General features: G+C 50.0%; 1 protein-coding gene across 4 annotated transcripts; it reads right to left on the bottom strand.

Moving 5' to 3' along the window:
- Positions 1-35: 35 nt before the first annotated feature.
- CCAR2 (cell cycle and apoptosis regulator 2) lies at positions 36-13,498 on the bottom strand. 4 transcript variants are annotated; one of them, XM_012739298.3, is made up of 21 exons: positions 13,274-13,498; positions 12,285-12,380; positions 11,949-12,040; positions 11,404-11,495; positions 11,084-11,198; positions 10,784-10,913; positions 10,511-10,607; positions 6,414-6,533; positions 5,109-5,331; positions 4,910-5,023; positions 4,495-4,658; positions 4,029-4,200; positions 3,716-3,943; positions 3,404-3,640; positions 2,648-2,792; positions 2,448-2,527; positions 1,853-1,999; positions 1,609-1,720; positions 1,328-1,516; positions 1,003-1,208; positions 36-836 (listed from the first exon to the last, which is right to left on the bottom strand). In XM_012739298.3, the coding sequence occupies exons 2-21, from the start codon at positions 12,340-12,342 to the stop codon at positions 792-794; spliced, it is 2,766 nt and encodes a 921-aa protein (XP_012594752.1). In that variant the 5' UTR covers positions 12,343-12,380; positions 13,274-13,498; the 3' UTR covers positions 36-791. The 4 variants fall into 4 exon arrangements, with proteins under 4 accessions (XP_012594752.1, XP_012594747.1, XP_075853298.1 ...); XM_012739293.3 differs by having other exon boundaries at positions 2,448-2,530; positions 13,274-13,497; XM_075997183.1 differs by lacking the exon at positions 13,274-13,498 and adding an exon at positions 12,699-13,188.
- Between the last annotated feature and the right edge of the window lie 233 nt (positions 13,499-13,731).

The raw sequence follows: 13,731 nt of genomic DNA, 5'->3' as shown, positions 1-13,731 counted from the left end.
CGTGCACAGGCAAGTGCTATGGAAGACACACTTGGTTTGTTTTTGACTTTGGTTTATTTAAAAAACAAAAAGCCAAAAAAAAAAAAACCCAACTTTATATACAAAGTCAAACTGAAACCACGGATTATGGAAAGGCGAGAATTATGGGGAGCGGGGAGAAGGCTGGGCCAGAGCCAATACCACATTCTGAACACAGGAGCCGGGGAAAGAGGTGCTGGTTTCTTCTGGCAAGTCTGGGGTGGCTGGAACACAGTGTTCTGTGGCAAACACAGCCCAACACCAAGCTTCCAAGCACAGACTCCACTCCCGTGATGGCCAACGGAGACCCTTCCCTAGAGTCTGCGCCTAGAACCAGCAGGATTTGTGCCGTCCAGAGAAAGGGGTTTCTTAGCCCCAGCCAGACTCCACGTCTGTCTCTTCAGTTTATTGGCATCACACCTTGTCACATACTCGAAAAGCCTTTTCCTCCCCTGTCTTATTCTAAACTGGAAGAGGACAGGAGAAAGTCAGCACAAGACTAAAAGGGCCCCGGGAGAAATTCCAAGGTTGAGGGCAAAATGACATTCTAGGGGTGCAAAAGATGTATTTAGTTGTAACCAGAACCAGGGTTCCTTGCACATCGTCTCACATCGCAGACCCCCACCCTGATGGCTTGGCGTCCCCTCCAGAGGCTGAGCGCAGGGTCAGCCTCCCCTGCCCGTGGCTCCAAGGTCTTGCTCCAGCTGCTTTCAGGTACCAAAGGCTCCAACTTCACCAGGCGCCCTCGCGGGCCACAGCTCCTGGCCAGGCCCTCAGTTGCTGGGCGCCGGCTCCTCCTTCTCCACCCAGCTGTCAGCCTGCGTGACACAGAGGAACAAGCGTCAGCACGGGCAGGGAGTGCCCAGGCCTGCCAGCTGCTCAATCCACAGGAGCCTGCGGGTGGAGGACAAAGGTAAGGTAACCCAGGTTGAGAGAAGGAAGGGGGTGACAGGAGCCTCAGCTGCCCCTGGCGTCCCTCCCCACCTTTTCCACCATGCGCTGCATCTCCAGCTGCAGGGGCGCCAGGCGCCTCCGGAACTCCTGCAGCAGCCGCTGAAGCTGCGTCTTCTGTCGTTCCGCCGCCCGGGCCGTCTCCTCGGTCTCAGCCAGCCGGGTGCGCAGCTCCTGCATCTCCGCGGCCAGTGTCTTGTTTGTCACTTCCGTTGCTGAGAAGCGGTTATGGCTCTCCTCTGCGAGGCGGGGGAGGGAAGACCAGAAAGACTCCTGCTCAGTCGAGGCCTGGCGCTCAGGGCCCCGAAGCCTACGGAGTGGGGGTCTCCACACAGCCTGCCCGTGCCAGCCCCCTCACCCAGCTTCAGTTCCAGTGTGTGAATCTTGTTCTCCAGGTAGAGCCGGCCGCTGTCCTGCTGCTCCGCGCGCTGCAGCAGGCTGCCCACGTTGATCAGGCTGCCATTGTGGGGCACCAGGGCCTTGTGTTCCATGGGGGCGGCACCTGGCTTTGCACTTTTCCCAGAAGGAGGCAACAGGTCCAGGTTTCCTAGAAGGGGCAGCAAAGGTTTAACAAGATCTGCGGAGGAGGAGGCAGCCTGCCCCGCCCACGTCCCAGCAAGGCTGCAGAGCACCACGTACCGAAAAGTACCTCCTCGGGCAGCCCGCCGTCCAGGCCCTCCTGGCGGCTGTACTGGAGGCTCCGGTACTGGCAGATGTTCTGTGTCACCACCCTGCTGACCAGCTGCTTGGCCTATGGAAAACACACCCACTGAGCAGAAGGCGCAAACCTCTGTCCTGGTGACACGCAAGACCCTAGCGCAGGCCTGTGTGTGTGTCAGGAGGCCACCCAGAGAGGACCAATGGGGCAGGAGAGAGAAGCAACCTGCTCTGCACTGAGCCGGATCCCGAGGGTCAGGAGGATCCTCTCCAAGTCTCGCCGGTGCAAGTAGCCACACCAGTTGGCATCGAAGAAGACGAATGCAAGGAGACAGTCCAAGGGGAGCACGGCAGAGGGATCCAGCTCCTTGGGCTGCAAAGGAAACACAGGTGAGCGGGAGTTACAGGTAGTTCTCCTAGTTGCTCCATCACCCAGGACACAGCCCTTTTAAAATGGAGCAGCTGGAGACAGCACAGTGGCAGGCTTGTCTTCCTTGCTGCTGGGGAGGCTGAAGCAGAAAGATGGCTTGAGCCCAGGAGTTGGAGGCTGCAGCGTGCTACGATCGCGCCTATCGGTGACCACTACACTCCAGCCTGGGCAACATAGACGAGCAGCTTGGATGACAATGATGCCACACCTAAGCAGGCCTCAGGGGCACCTGTGATAAAGAACCCCTTACGCTTCTCTCAGGGGAGGATCAGATACAGGACAGTGAAATGTTCTGGAGCCGTCTTTGGTCCACCAAGAGGAGTCGTGGGTGAGCATCCTGCTCCCAGGAGTGAACCAGGCCTTGCCACCACCGAGGCCCAGAGAGGCTCACCATGTCCTGAAGCGAAGAGAACTCCATCTCTGACTGGTTCGAGGCAACAGACCGGACCTCTGAATCCTCCAGCTTTGTTCCTGCTACAGGAAGCCCCAGATAAGCAGAGCACGCCCCCAAACGGGCTCCCCAGTCCTGACAGGAAACCCCAGGTCCCAAGAGCCCCTGTTCACACTCCCCTCTGTCACCACCGGACGCACCGAACTCCTCCTCTCCATCGTCCCTCAGGAGCAGCAGCTCCGGGTCTAGGGCCATCTCACATAGGTCCTCAGACGCCTCACCCCGGGGTTTCTCTTCTTCCTCTCCGCCTGAAGAAGGCGGTTTGGGCATAAGCCCGTCCTCCTTCTGGGGAGACAGACCAGGGTGATGAGAAGGAACATGATTACTGCAATTGCTAATAATAACAACGGCTAACATTTGAGTATCAACTATGTTCCAGGCACTGTGTTGAGGGCTTTGTAGACACACTCTCACTGAAGGTATTTAATGTCATTCATTGCATGGGACTCAGCATGCCCAGGACACTTCCAGACCCCTGGGATTTCCCTCAGGAGCTGATCTCAGTCCAAGAAGAAATTATGATTACTTGATAGTATTTATGCAAGAAGCAGAGTCAGTCATGTTTTAGAAAAGGTTTGAAAAGTCTCTAGTTAGCCATCAGGCAATCAAACACCCCCACACGTCCCAGTGTTCTTAGTGACTGGGATTTCTGTGCTCTTGTGGCGCGCGCCCCTTCGCTCGTCCCTGCCACCTTCCCTTACCCTAGGCGCACCACTTCCTAACCGCCCTGGGCCTTCGTCCATCCCAGGCTCCTCGGGAGTATGCAGTGGGAGGGAGGAGGGAAGGAGACGACACAGGAAGTGCCAGAACAGTGCCTGGTACAGATGATACTCAGATTAAGCAAAGCATTATCATTGGCAGTCCCCAGTGTCGAGCAGGGGGACAGAGGTACTCACCAGCGGGGTGTCTGCCTCGGCAGCTGTGCCCTCACTCTGTACCTCATCCTTGGACTCCTTGGCCACTTCCTCTTTGATGGCTTCTTCTTCCTTGGCCACCTCTTCCTTGGCCACCTCCTCCTTCTCAGGTTCAGGTGGGGACATGACCTTCTCGGGAAGGTTCAGCAGCATCTTATAAATCCTGTAGCCAAAATCCCTCTGGAGCATCTCCAGAAATAGCTCAGCCAGCACCACCACCTGTCAGGAGAGGCGTGGGGCCCTGAGCACCAGGAGGAAAGGGTACCCTGAGCTCCCCAGGACACCTACACCCACCTCAAAAGATATCCTTTCTTTCGGCCTCCGATCCTCCACAATCGCATGGAGGGACAGGTTTATACAGCCAGGACGTGCAATGACGGCAGGTTCGAGAGGGGGTGGAGGAGCCTCTGGGAGGTCAGTGTCCATTTCCTGCTGTGTGGTGGCCTCAGGAGTCTCTGCATTCCTCTTAGCAGCGTCTGCTGCCTGCTCTGACGCATCAGGCGTCTGTTCAGGCTCTGTTTCCTGCAACAACACCCCAGATGTGAGCCTCTGGGTCCTGGGGTCAAGGCACCTACTTCCCCCTCTGTGTCTCAAGGCTCAGCCTTACCCCTGCTGCCTCCTGGGGTGGGGGAGCTGCCTCTGCAGCTTTCTGCTGACAAAGGGCCTCCCACTCTTCCAAAGTAGGCATGATGGTCCAGACATCTGGCAGGTACACCACCACAGTGTGGAGCCGCCTCGGGGGTCCCGGCTGCAGGTACTGAAACTCTGCAAAGCGCCACCTGCTCACAACAAAGGGAAAAGGAGATATAACCCATGACGTTCTCAGGCAGACACCACATTTACAAGCAAGTGCTTCAGTTTCCCATGGGCACTCACGTGCCATGCTTTGAAAGTTCAACAAGAAGGCTACAGACCAACTCAGAAGCCGACAGGTACTGCACAAGGTGCTAGGCAGCAAGGGGTGCCAAGCGTGGCTTCAGGGCTCAGCTGGCCCTTGGCACACACCCCCACCCTGGCCGCATTCATGTCCACAGCACCCGTGAGTGTGGCAGCCGGGGACGGAGGCCACTCACCACTTGGTGCAGGCGCTCAAGTCGATGCCAGTCTGGGCCTGTGCACAGCGGATGGCTGTGCGCACCAGCACCTGCGGGTCACCCTGGGGGTCGAGACCATCCAGGGAAGGAGACCATTCACCCCCAACCAACACTGCTTCTTCCTCTTTCCGTCCCAGCAAAAACTGCAAGAAAGGATCAAGGATGGGAAAGAGAAAACCACATTCCCTGGGTCTCCCGCTACACGATGAGGCTGATCCCATTAGTCAGGAATTAAGGCAGCAGGAAGTGGTCAGTCCACCACAAAGGGGCTTCTCTATCCACCAACAGCAACCAGCCACCTAACTCTAGCAAGTGAGAACATCTCTGAGCTGGATTTTCCTCCTGGGCACCTGACAGAGTCCATGTGCCTCCCGCCCTGCGGCTCGGCTCTTACCTTAACCTGCTTCAGAGGGTGTTCTGGCGTCTCCCTTGGCTCAGCCATGTCATCCACAAAGAGCATGCAACAACGATACAATTCCTCCAGCCCCGGGGAAGAGAGTAGCAGTACCTGTGTAGAGGTGGCAGGAAGGAGACACTCAGAGCTTCTCCAGCCACCCACAGTAGTATACGGTAGGGGAGCCCAGTGAACTCACCTTGGAACTGTAAGCGGGGTCACTGTCTACAGGGACGGGCTCAGCACCAGTGTCCGGAGCTGCCTCCTTCTCACGAGAGACCTGGATCCGGCTCGGATGATGGAGGGAAAAGGGCTGGCTCAGAGGGAAGGCTGACAGCCAGCTCAGGTGCACGCACAGAACATCCGAGGGGACCAGGAGGCTGCGGTAGCGGCGCTGGAGTTCTAGGAAGTCACAGATGGGGCTGAAGGAAGACAGCAAGGGAATCCATATTGAGCAAAGACCAAAACATTAAAAAATGAAACCATGAAAGACTTGGAAAAAAATTGGCAAACTGTTTTTCAGTCTGGGAAAGAACTTTCCAAGTAAGGTACCTCTAAAAAGGCAAAGATGGATCAGTTTGACCACTTCATTTACAACCTCTTTATGGCAAGAGTCAAACTGAGAAAGGAAAAAGAAAACATTGCAATACTTGACAGAGAAATGTGTCACTCTTAATATAAAAGGAATTCACAAATCAATAACAAAAAGTTCAAAAGCCTAAGAGAAAACAGAAAATTGACACCAATAGGTACGTAACAGAAAAAGAAATACGTAAGACTTAAAAGCCCATGAAAACATGCTCAGTCTCACTCATAAAGAAATCAAATCACACCACTTTTCATTAATAAGATAGACCAAGGTGGAAAAGTCTGATAACACTGTTGGCAAAGATGGGGAGACAAGCGTTACCCAGTCCCCTTGGTGAGAGTCTGAATGGGCACAGCTTCTTTGGGAGACTTACAATAACGATCAAAACCTAAAATACCATCTCTAGAAAAATTAGCCGGGCATAATGTATGCCTATAGTCCCAGCTACTTGGGGAGACTGAGGCAGTCTTGAAGAGGATCGCTTGAGCCCACAAGTTTGAGGTTGCACTCTAGCCCCGGCAACAGAATAAGACCCTGCCTCAAAACAAAACAAAAAGCCCTTTGAGCCAACTACTCCATTTCTAGGCAGTGATCTCAAAAAACATGGAAGTTTACTATGGAAATATTTAGGATAATTAGAGTCAAACGGAGGAATGATTAAATTATGGTTCATCCAGTCAATGGAATACTGTGTAGCTGCTAAAAAACAAGACTGAGCTGATAAATGTTAATATGGAATCAAGTCTAAGACATAGGAAGTGAAAAGGCAGAGTACCAACAACATGTAGATAGGTTTCCTTTTGTTTAAAACAAGTCTGTAAGAATACACACGTGCATTTGCATAGACTATATCTCACACATGAATGACACTGTTACCAGCGGCAAGTGTCAGTCCCCTTCACCCTTGCCACTCACCTGTCCACAGTGTAGGGGGTGAGATGGACTCGGTAAGGAGGCAGGTCATGCCTCGGCTTCTTAGCACCCCAAGGCTCTCCACCAGCCCGCTGTTTGCGTTTCTTGGAGTCATAGTCATCGCTGGAGGTTGATCCAACACCAAAAGAAAGAAACCACATTGTTACATATGTATTCAATACATACTGCTCTAAAAAGAAAGAACTGGAATCAATCTAATCCCCAACATGCATTAAGAAATGGATAAAGAAGCCACACTAACAACATATGACAGAATGTTACAAACATATTAAAATGGATATTTAAGCTCCTATAATAACATAGAAAAACATTCTTATGTTAAGCGAATAGTATGCAATACCCTGTAGACAGTAGGCCTCAACTATGCAAAAAAAAAAAGCTTTAAAAGACTGAAAGGAAATAAAGTATTAATAGTAGATGCCTCTGATGAACTCATGAATAATTTTCTTCTATTTTTCTGAACTTTATAAATTAATAGTTATATAATTTTCTAAAATGAGAAAAAAAATTTTTTTTCACAACAGGAAATACATATATGGTACCATGCTACAGGTTCTATAAAGTAAACTTTATTAGTTCCTGGAAACAAACTCTTAACAATACACATTAAAGTCATAAAATTACTCAAACCCTTTGCTCTAATAATTCCATCACTCTTGAAAATTTATCCCAAGGAAGTTAATTCAAAAGACAAAGGTTGAGCCGCGTTGATGGTATAGTGGTGAGCAGGCTGCCTTCCAAAAGACAAAGGTTGTATGTAGTAAGGAAATATTAAGCAGCATAAACTGAGAATGAGAAAACCACATACATGTCCAGCAATACCCAGATTTTTATAGTAGATAAAAATAATAATCATGTAGCCACTAAAGGAATTGTGAGGATTATGCTGCAATATAGGAAAATGCTTAAAATCACAAAAGTAATTTGAACTCTAAGGTTAAAACTGCAAAAAGTATGCACATGTATAGCTAAAAGCCAAACAAGAACATAGGAGGAAAAAGTGGCAATAAGTGATTTTCCTTTTCAAAATCATTTTCTCAAGTTCTTTAATGCCCACCTGTTAATAACGGATGTCTTTAAAGGGAAAGAGTCAGAAACCATACATTTTCATATCTTAATTTTATATACTAGCATGTACTATACCTTATACATTTTTGTAATACATCACTTATTATAGTATTATACAATAACTGTGTTACAGGTACCGTAAGTAAAAATAGTAGAGGAGAAAAGACCTTTAGACCATTCATTCTGAATGCCTGACTCATAAAGGAACCTCATGAGAGAAATAAAATCAGCTACCATTTCTCTTTGCCAAGGTAGCTGCATTGATTATGTTCACCAGGTTTGTGGTCTTCTTCTTAGACCTGCTTGTTCCTTTCCCTGCTCATCACACAGCAGTGACTAAGCTGATTAGATTCAACATGAGACTTTTGTTCTTTTCTATTTGCCTGGATCACTTCCCTATTCGTGAGCATCTCCATCCCAGAGCCTCCTTATCTCCCCTAGATGGGATGCCAGTGCTTCCAAGTTTCTAACAGACCTGTTCCAAAGTCACTGGACAAGTCTCTTCAGCTCACCCGTGACCAAAGAAACTGCAGTAAACGCTGTCAACCTCCAGTTAAATTGTGTGTTCCACTGAATCTTATGGATTCAGTGGCCAGTTTTCTCCCGTTACTGTCAACTGTCAGGAGGTCACAGGGCAGTACCAGTGATGACATCTCAGTACCAGCAGCAGCAGAAGCCCAGCTGGATACACCTGTCTAAAAACCTCAGTAGTTTCCCATGGAGACATTGTTCCCTGTACCCTAAAGCCTGGAATTCAAAATAAAGCTTGGCTTCCCAGCAAACACTAATATGGCTGAGTCCTTTATAAATTAAAAATTGCTCCCCCAGAGTGACCTACTTCCTGTCACCCCTTTTCCTGCTCTGCACATTCTTTCCACTGACTGATGGTAATATCTCCCTCCCAGGCTGATGCAGATTGACTTGCCCTAATCTGAAATGCTTGGGACCAGAAGTGTTTTGGATTTCTGATTTTTTAGGATTTTGCAATATTTGCATTACACTTACAGGTTGAACATCCCAAATCTAAAAATCCAAAATCTGAAATGCTCCAGTGAGCATTTCCTTTGAGCATCATGTCAGTGCTCAAAAAGTTTGGATTTTAGAGCATTTTGGATTTTGGATTCTCATATTTGGGATGCTCAACCAGTACTTCCTTTCTCTAGAAGCTATGACACTGAAGCATTGGGACCAAAGTAATATAACACAGGCCTTGCACAGGGCTCAGCACATGCAGGACAATCAAAACTGACTCATAGAAGGAAGGCCTTAATTTGAACCTAAAGCAGAAAGTCTGTAGCAGTCATAGATTTCCACCTGGGCTACATTATCTCTGAAGGCCTTGCCGTGATCATGTAATGGAACCTTTAAATATTTCACAGAATGTGAGGAGGGGAGAGTCCCTGAAAGTGAAGATGAGGAAGATGCACAAGACCAGAGGGGTGGGTGGGTGCATGCAAAAAACATACCCATGACTGGAGAATGGGACAATGGGTTTCAAGTAGTGGAAGACACCATGGAAGACAATCCTAGACAAAGCTGCTCCCGAGTGAGAATTCACAATGACCTACCCCAAGGTAACAAATGCTTCAGCACACAGACTAGCTACATCACTTTGCCTAAACTTTTTCTTTGAGTAATCTTTGCTCCTTTGAAGTGTTTACATGGGTTTGCATTGTCAGCTCTTGCCATGTACTGGCATTTGGGATGGGGGTGTTTTCTTCTATGTACTGCATTCATTTCAAGAGAGAGCTACAACAGGAAGGAACTTTCTGGAGTGATGGAATGTTCTAAATTTTAATAGGGGTGAGAGTTACATGGGATTTTCCCTTTGTCAAAATGTTCCGGATAAGACTTATGCATTTCAATCCACATAAATTTCATCCTTAAAAAAAAAAAAAAATCAAGGGGCAATGAGGAGATGGAGGTAAGGAAAGAAAAGAATGGCAGATAGGATGATGATGCCTGTTAAAGCTGGGAGATGGGTATTCATGAGGGTTCATCACACATTTCTGTTTACTTTGCATAAAGTGAAATTTTCCATTATAAAAAGTTAAAATGAAGATAGAACTAGAATGAGTCATAAACTAGCGCTTAACCCATAGAGATATTAGCAAAAAACTGAGGGAGAGAGGAGAGATGGAAGGTGTGAACTAGACAGAGGATAGACAGCATGCTCCTAAAAGTCCCCAATGCTCACAGATGACACAGGATCACCTAGGATGCCCCTCAAAGGCTCAAATGCTTGTTCTATGTATGGCCAAGAAAGCTACCTGCACATTCAAGGCACAAGGCTTGCATTTCTGAGCACAGTGCAATGTAACATTCTAACATTGTACTGATGTATACATTGTATATATATATAAAGAAACCTTTGAAACTAGTAACTAAAACATACTGCAATGTTACTTTTCTTGACATGCTACTATTTCCTTGAGAGTTTCAATTCTTGGTATCTCAATCTTAGGGACTAGAAATAAAAGAAAAAAAATTTTTTGAGACAGAGGCTTGCTCTTTTGCCCTGGGTAGAGTACGGTGGCATCATCACAGCTCACTACAACCTCAAACTCCTGGGCTCAGGCAATCCTCCTGCCTCAGCCCCTCGAGTAGCTGGAACTACAGGCACACACCATCATGTCCAGCTAATTTTTCTGTTTATTAGAGATGAGGTCTCTCTCTTGGTAAGGCTGGTCTTGAACTCCTGAGCTCAAGCAATCCTCCTGCCTCAGCCTCCCAGAGTACTAGGATTACAAGCATGAGCTACTGCACCGAGTCAAGAAATCATATATTTAAAAAAGTATCTCAACATAATGAACTATATCAAATCCCTGCTTGCTAAACCAGTGTATAAAGTTCCGATATTTATATATACATTTCAATGTGTCTGCTGATTTCAGGGAAAAGGGACTAGGATCTAGCTGCAGAAACAGAATGTTAGTGTCAACAAGTGTCCAAAAAGGGCCATTACTCCTAAAGGCAAATAAAACATCTTTTCTGCTTAATCATCCTCTTACCTTCGGCCCTGATCCAATCGTCCGTGAGGGCCCCGAGCAGGAAATCTGTTCAGGTGGCTCAGGTGAAGTGTGTGCGATGTCTGGAAGAGACTCAGAGCTGCAGAGAGGAAATGGCCAGTGACTCAAAAGCCCTGTCCAGCTTCCCCCTCCCTTTCTTCCAGTGCACAGAAGTACCCACTTCTATTCTAATAGCAGCAACTTAAAAGTTACAAGCCCGTTCATCCAGAGTACCCCATAAAGCCACACCCCAACAACCATGCCACTGGTACTCACGCTTCTGAGGAAAGAGTGGGGGAATCCGATGAGGCTGGAAGATCAACTGAGGCTGAGCTCCCAGGATCCCTTGCTTCTGGCCCAGGGCTGCCACATGCAGAAGGGGAGGTGCTGGGGACTTCAGTAGGGGCTGCAGGATAGTAGACAGGAAATTCAGGGGATCCCATGGTTGACTCACTCACTACCTTGGAAAGATGCACTCCCACCCCCTCGACAAAAATAATATCCTTGCCCAGCTGTCAGGGCCCAGGGCTTCCATCCCTCCCCTTTCCAATGCACATGCTCAGGAGAGGTGAATACCTGGTTGGAGAGCGTTTGCACCTTGACAGCATTCCAGGGCACCGCCTGGCCTGGGTTGTATGCAGCCTTCACCAGCACCTTCTCACCCAGCTGGGGCAACCGGCCCTTCACCACACTGCCAGCACACAAGCCAGGAGGCCCATCAGGAGAAGGACCCTGGCCAAGCCACCCTAACTGCCTCCATGAGAATCTCCATCAAGATTTCTCACATCTTGCATAAAAACAGCAAAGCAGTAGCTTTGGGGGTGGGGGAGCCACCAGCATGGTGACAGAACTGAATCCAATAAGCATTTCTGGTAGGGGACCAGCCTCAAGCCTACCTTAGCTGAAAAAAGACCTCTTCATCCACCACCCCAAAGTAGTCGTGCAAGCTGGTAACAATGCCAGTGAAGACCCGCTGCTTCTCCCCACCCTGTAAGGGAAGACAGCAGTTGAAAAAGTAACAGCAAGCAACCTGGGCGGCAAAACCTCACTCTGCCACTAGAGTCTCATCTCTGTCCACACCCTAGCTCAGTGCACTGCATCGAGATGTATGTATGTAGTGAATTGCATCGTGAAGCATGTGTATATAGTGGCCGTAATCCATCTTTGGAGTGGGGGACAGTTGAGTTGATTCTTGGCTCACAAGCTTCTTATAGGATTTCTAGTTCTTTAATTCCCAGAGGTACCCCAAAGATTTCCCTGGAGCCAGAAAGTAAGACTCCCCAGTATGAGAGGTGTCTAGTCACCTCCATACTGGCCCACTACCAAGACAGGAGTCAGAAACGATGACCACTATTATGTAAGAAATCAAAGAGCATCAGGCATCCACACATGCTAGGTAATCCCAAGGGCTGAAACTCACCACGAAGGATGCCCAACCTACCTGAAGGTGCCTGGCATTTTGGGACAGGTCTGTGGCCACAGGAGGAGTGAGCAAACCAGGAGGAGGGCCCAGAAGAGATGTTGAAGCTGTGCCTATGGGGACAGAGAAGCAATCTCCAGGAACTGCAACTACCACCTTAAGTACTAGAGTCAGCCAGAGGACACAGTAAACCCAAAGTGCAAAGCTCCAAGCAGCTCCTCCACAGGGCTTCACTGGCAACCACTGGGCATCTCCTGTTTGACTAAAAAACAGCAGCAGCAACAAACTGCTATCCACCAAGGAAAGCCAATATTTGAAAATAACTCGAGAGCACGTACTTCCTAGTATGAGGCTCACCTGAGAAGTTGCGTCCCCCTGGAAGCGGGTTGATCCGCTGGCGCTTAAACTGGGACATTGGGAATGCTGTCCTCTTTCAGAGTCTTGGGGAAAAACCTTCAATCCAAAAAGAAATACATTAACAGCTCATATGGGAGATTTCTATCTACCCCCAGAAAGGTGGAGAACCTTAAGTAACTAAGGATCTTCGGGAAAGCAGAGAGGTGGATACGGAGACTGAATGAAGGCCATGGACGGAGAAAATGTAAAGAAATCAGTAAATAAAATGAGAAATTACATTATTTCCAGTTTACCCTCACAATAACCCAGCGGTGGGTGATACTGTCATACTGTTTCACAGAAAAGGAAACGGAAGCTCAGAGAGATCCAGAGACTTGCCGGGGCCACATAACTAGAGACAAAACTGAGACTCACACCGACGTCTCCCAACAACTTAGCGGTCCTCTCACTATGCCACGCCACCCCCAGAGTAGTTGCTGGGGTGGAGGGCTGGAAAGAACCCCGGTGACATTCATTCATTCAAAAATATCCGCCGAAACCCTCCACGCAGGGCCCGGGAAAATGGAGGAGGCCGGTGCGGGCGAGGAGACGCTGTGGGCCCGCTCCCCGGAAGCCCGGCCCGTTGTTTCTCCGACGGGCTGGTGGGAAGGTGGCTCCCTGGCCGGCCGAACGCAAAACGAGCTGCGCGCCCGCCCTCTTGCTCCCACGCTCCGGAGCCCTCCGCTCCGGCCTCAGCACCGCGGCGCCAGGTGTCCCGGCCCGGCCGCGGCGAGGCCACCGGGGGCGGACGAAGGCGCGCGGTTTCTCCTCCTCCCGCCCGCCCCCAGGGCCGAGGCCGTTGCCAGGGAGACCGGACTTGCAGCCCGAAGGGGGGCTTGGCTCCTTCCGCGCCCCGCGCATCTTCGCCATCGGGTCCTCGCAGCCCCTCGGCCGAGGCAGGAGCGGAGGGGCGACGGAGCCGAGAGGCGGCGGGGGCTTCCCCTACCCACCTGCGGGCCAGGGCCGCGACACCGGGGGGACAAAGACACCCGGAACCACCACAGCCGCTGCTGCCGCCGCCACCGGAAGCGTCTCTCCGGAAGCGCGACCACTGGTCGGAAGCTGCCACTCTCCCGGATATGGTCCCTCCCTCGTCTCCACCGACCTCTCCCTTCCCCCACGCCGGCCTGCCATCCCGCTGAACTGGGGAACGGAAGTGCGCCTTCCTGGATCGGATGCGCGTTAAGAAGCCGCGCCTGGTGTATTCGCTTAAGTGTCCGTCTAGAAAAGTAGGCATGAGAGTATTGGTTCCTAGTGCCAATGTAGCTGGAGCTGGACCCTGCGCAAGTTAGCGCCCTCGCCTACTACTCCTGCCTCACATTGGCAGCGCCCAGAGTGCAGCAGCAAGAGAACCAGCCCCTCCTGACTGGAGGAGCCTGAGCAATGGCCATTTCTAGGAGACATTCCT

This window comes from Microcebus murinus, chromosome 24, assembly GCF_040939455.1.
Source record: "Microcebus murinus isolate Inina chromosome 24, M.murinus_Inina_mat1.0, whole genome shotgun sequence".
Lineage (NCBI taxonomy): Eukaryota > Metazoa > Chordata > Mammalia > Primates > Cheirogaleidae > Microcebus > Microcebus murinus.
This window is presented reverse-complemented; position numbering and strand designations above follow the sequence as displayed.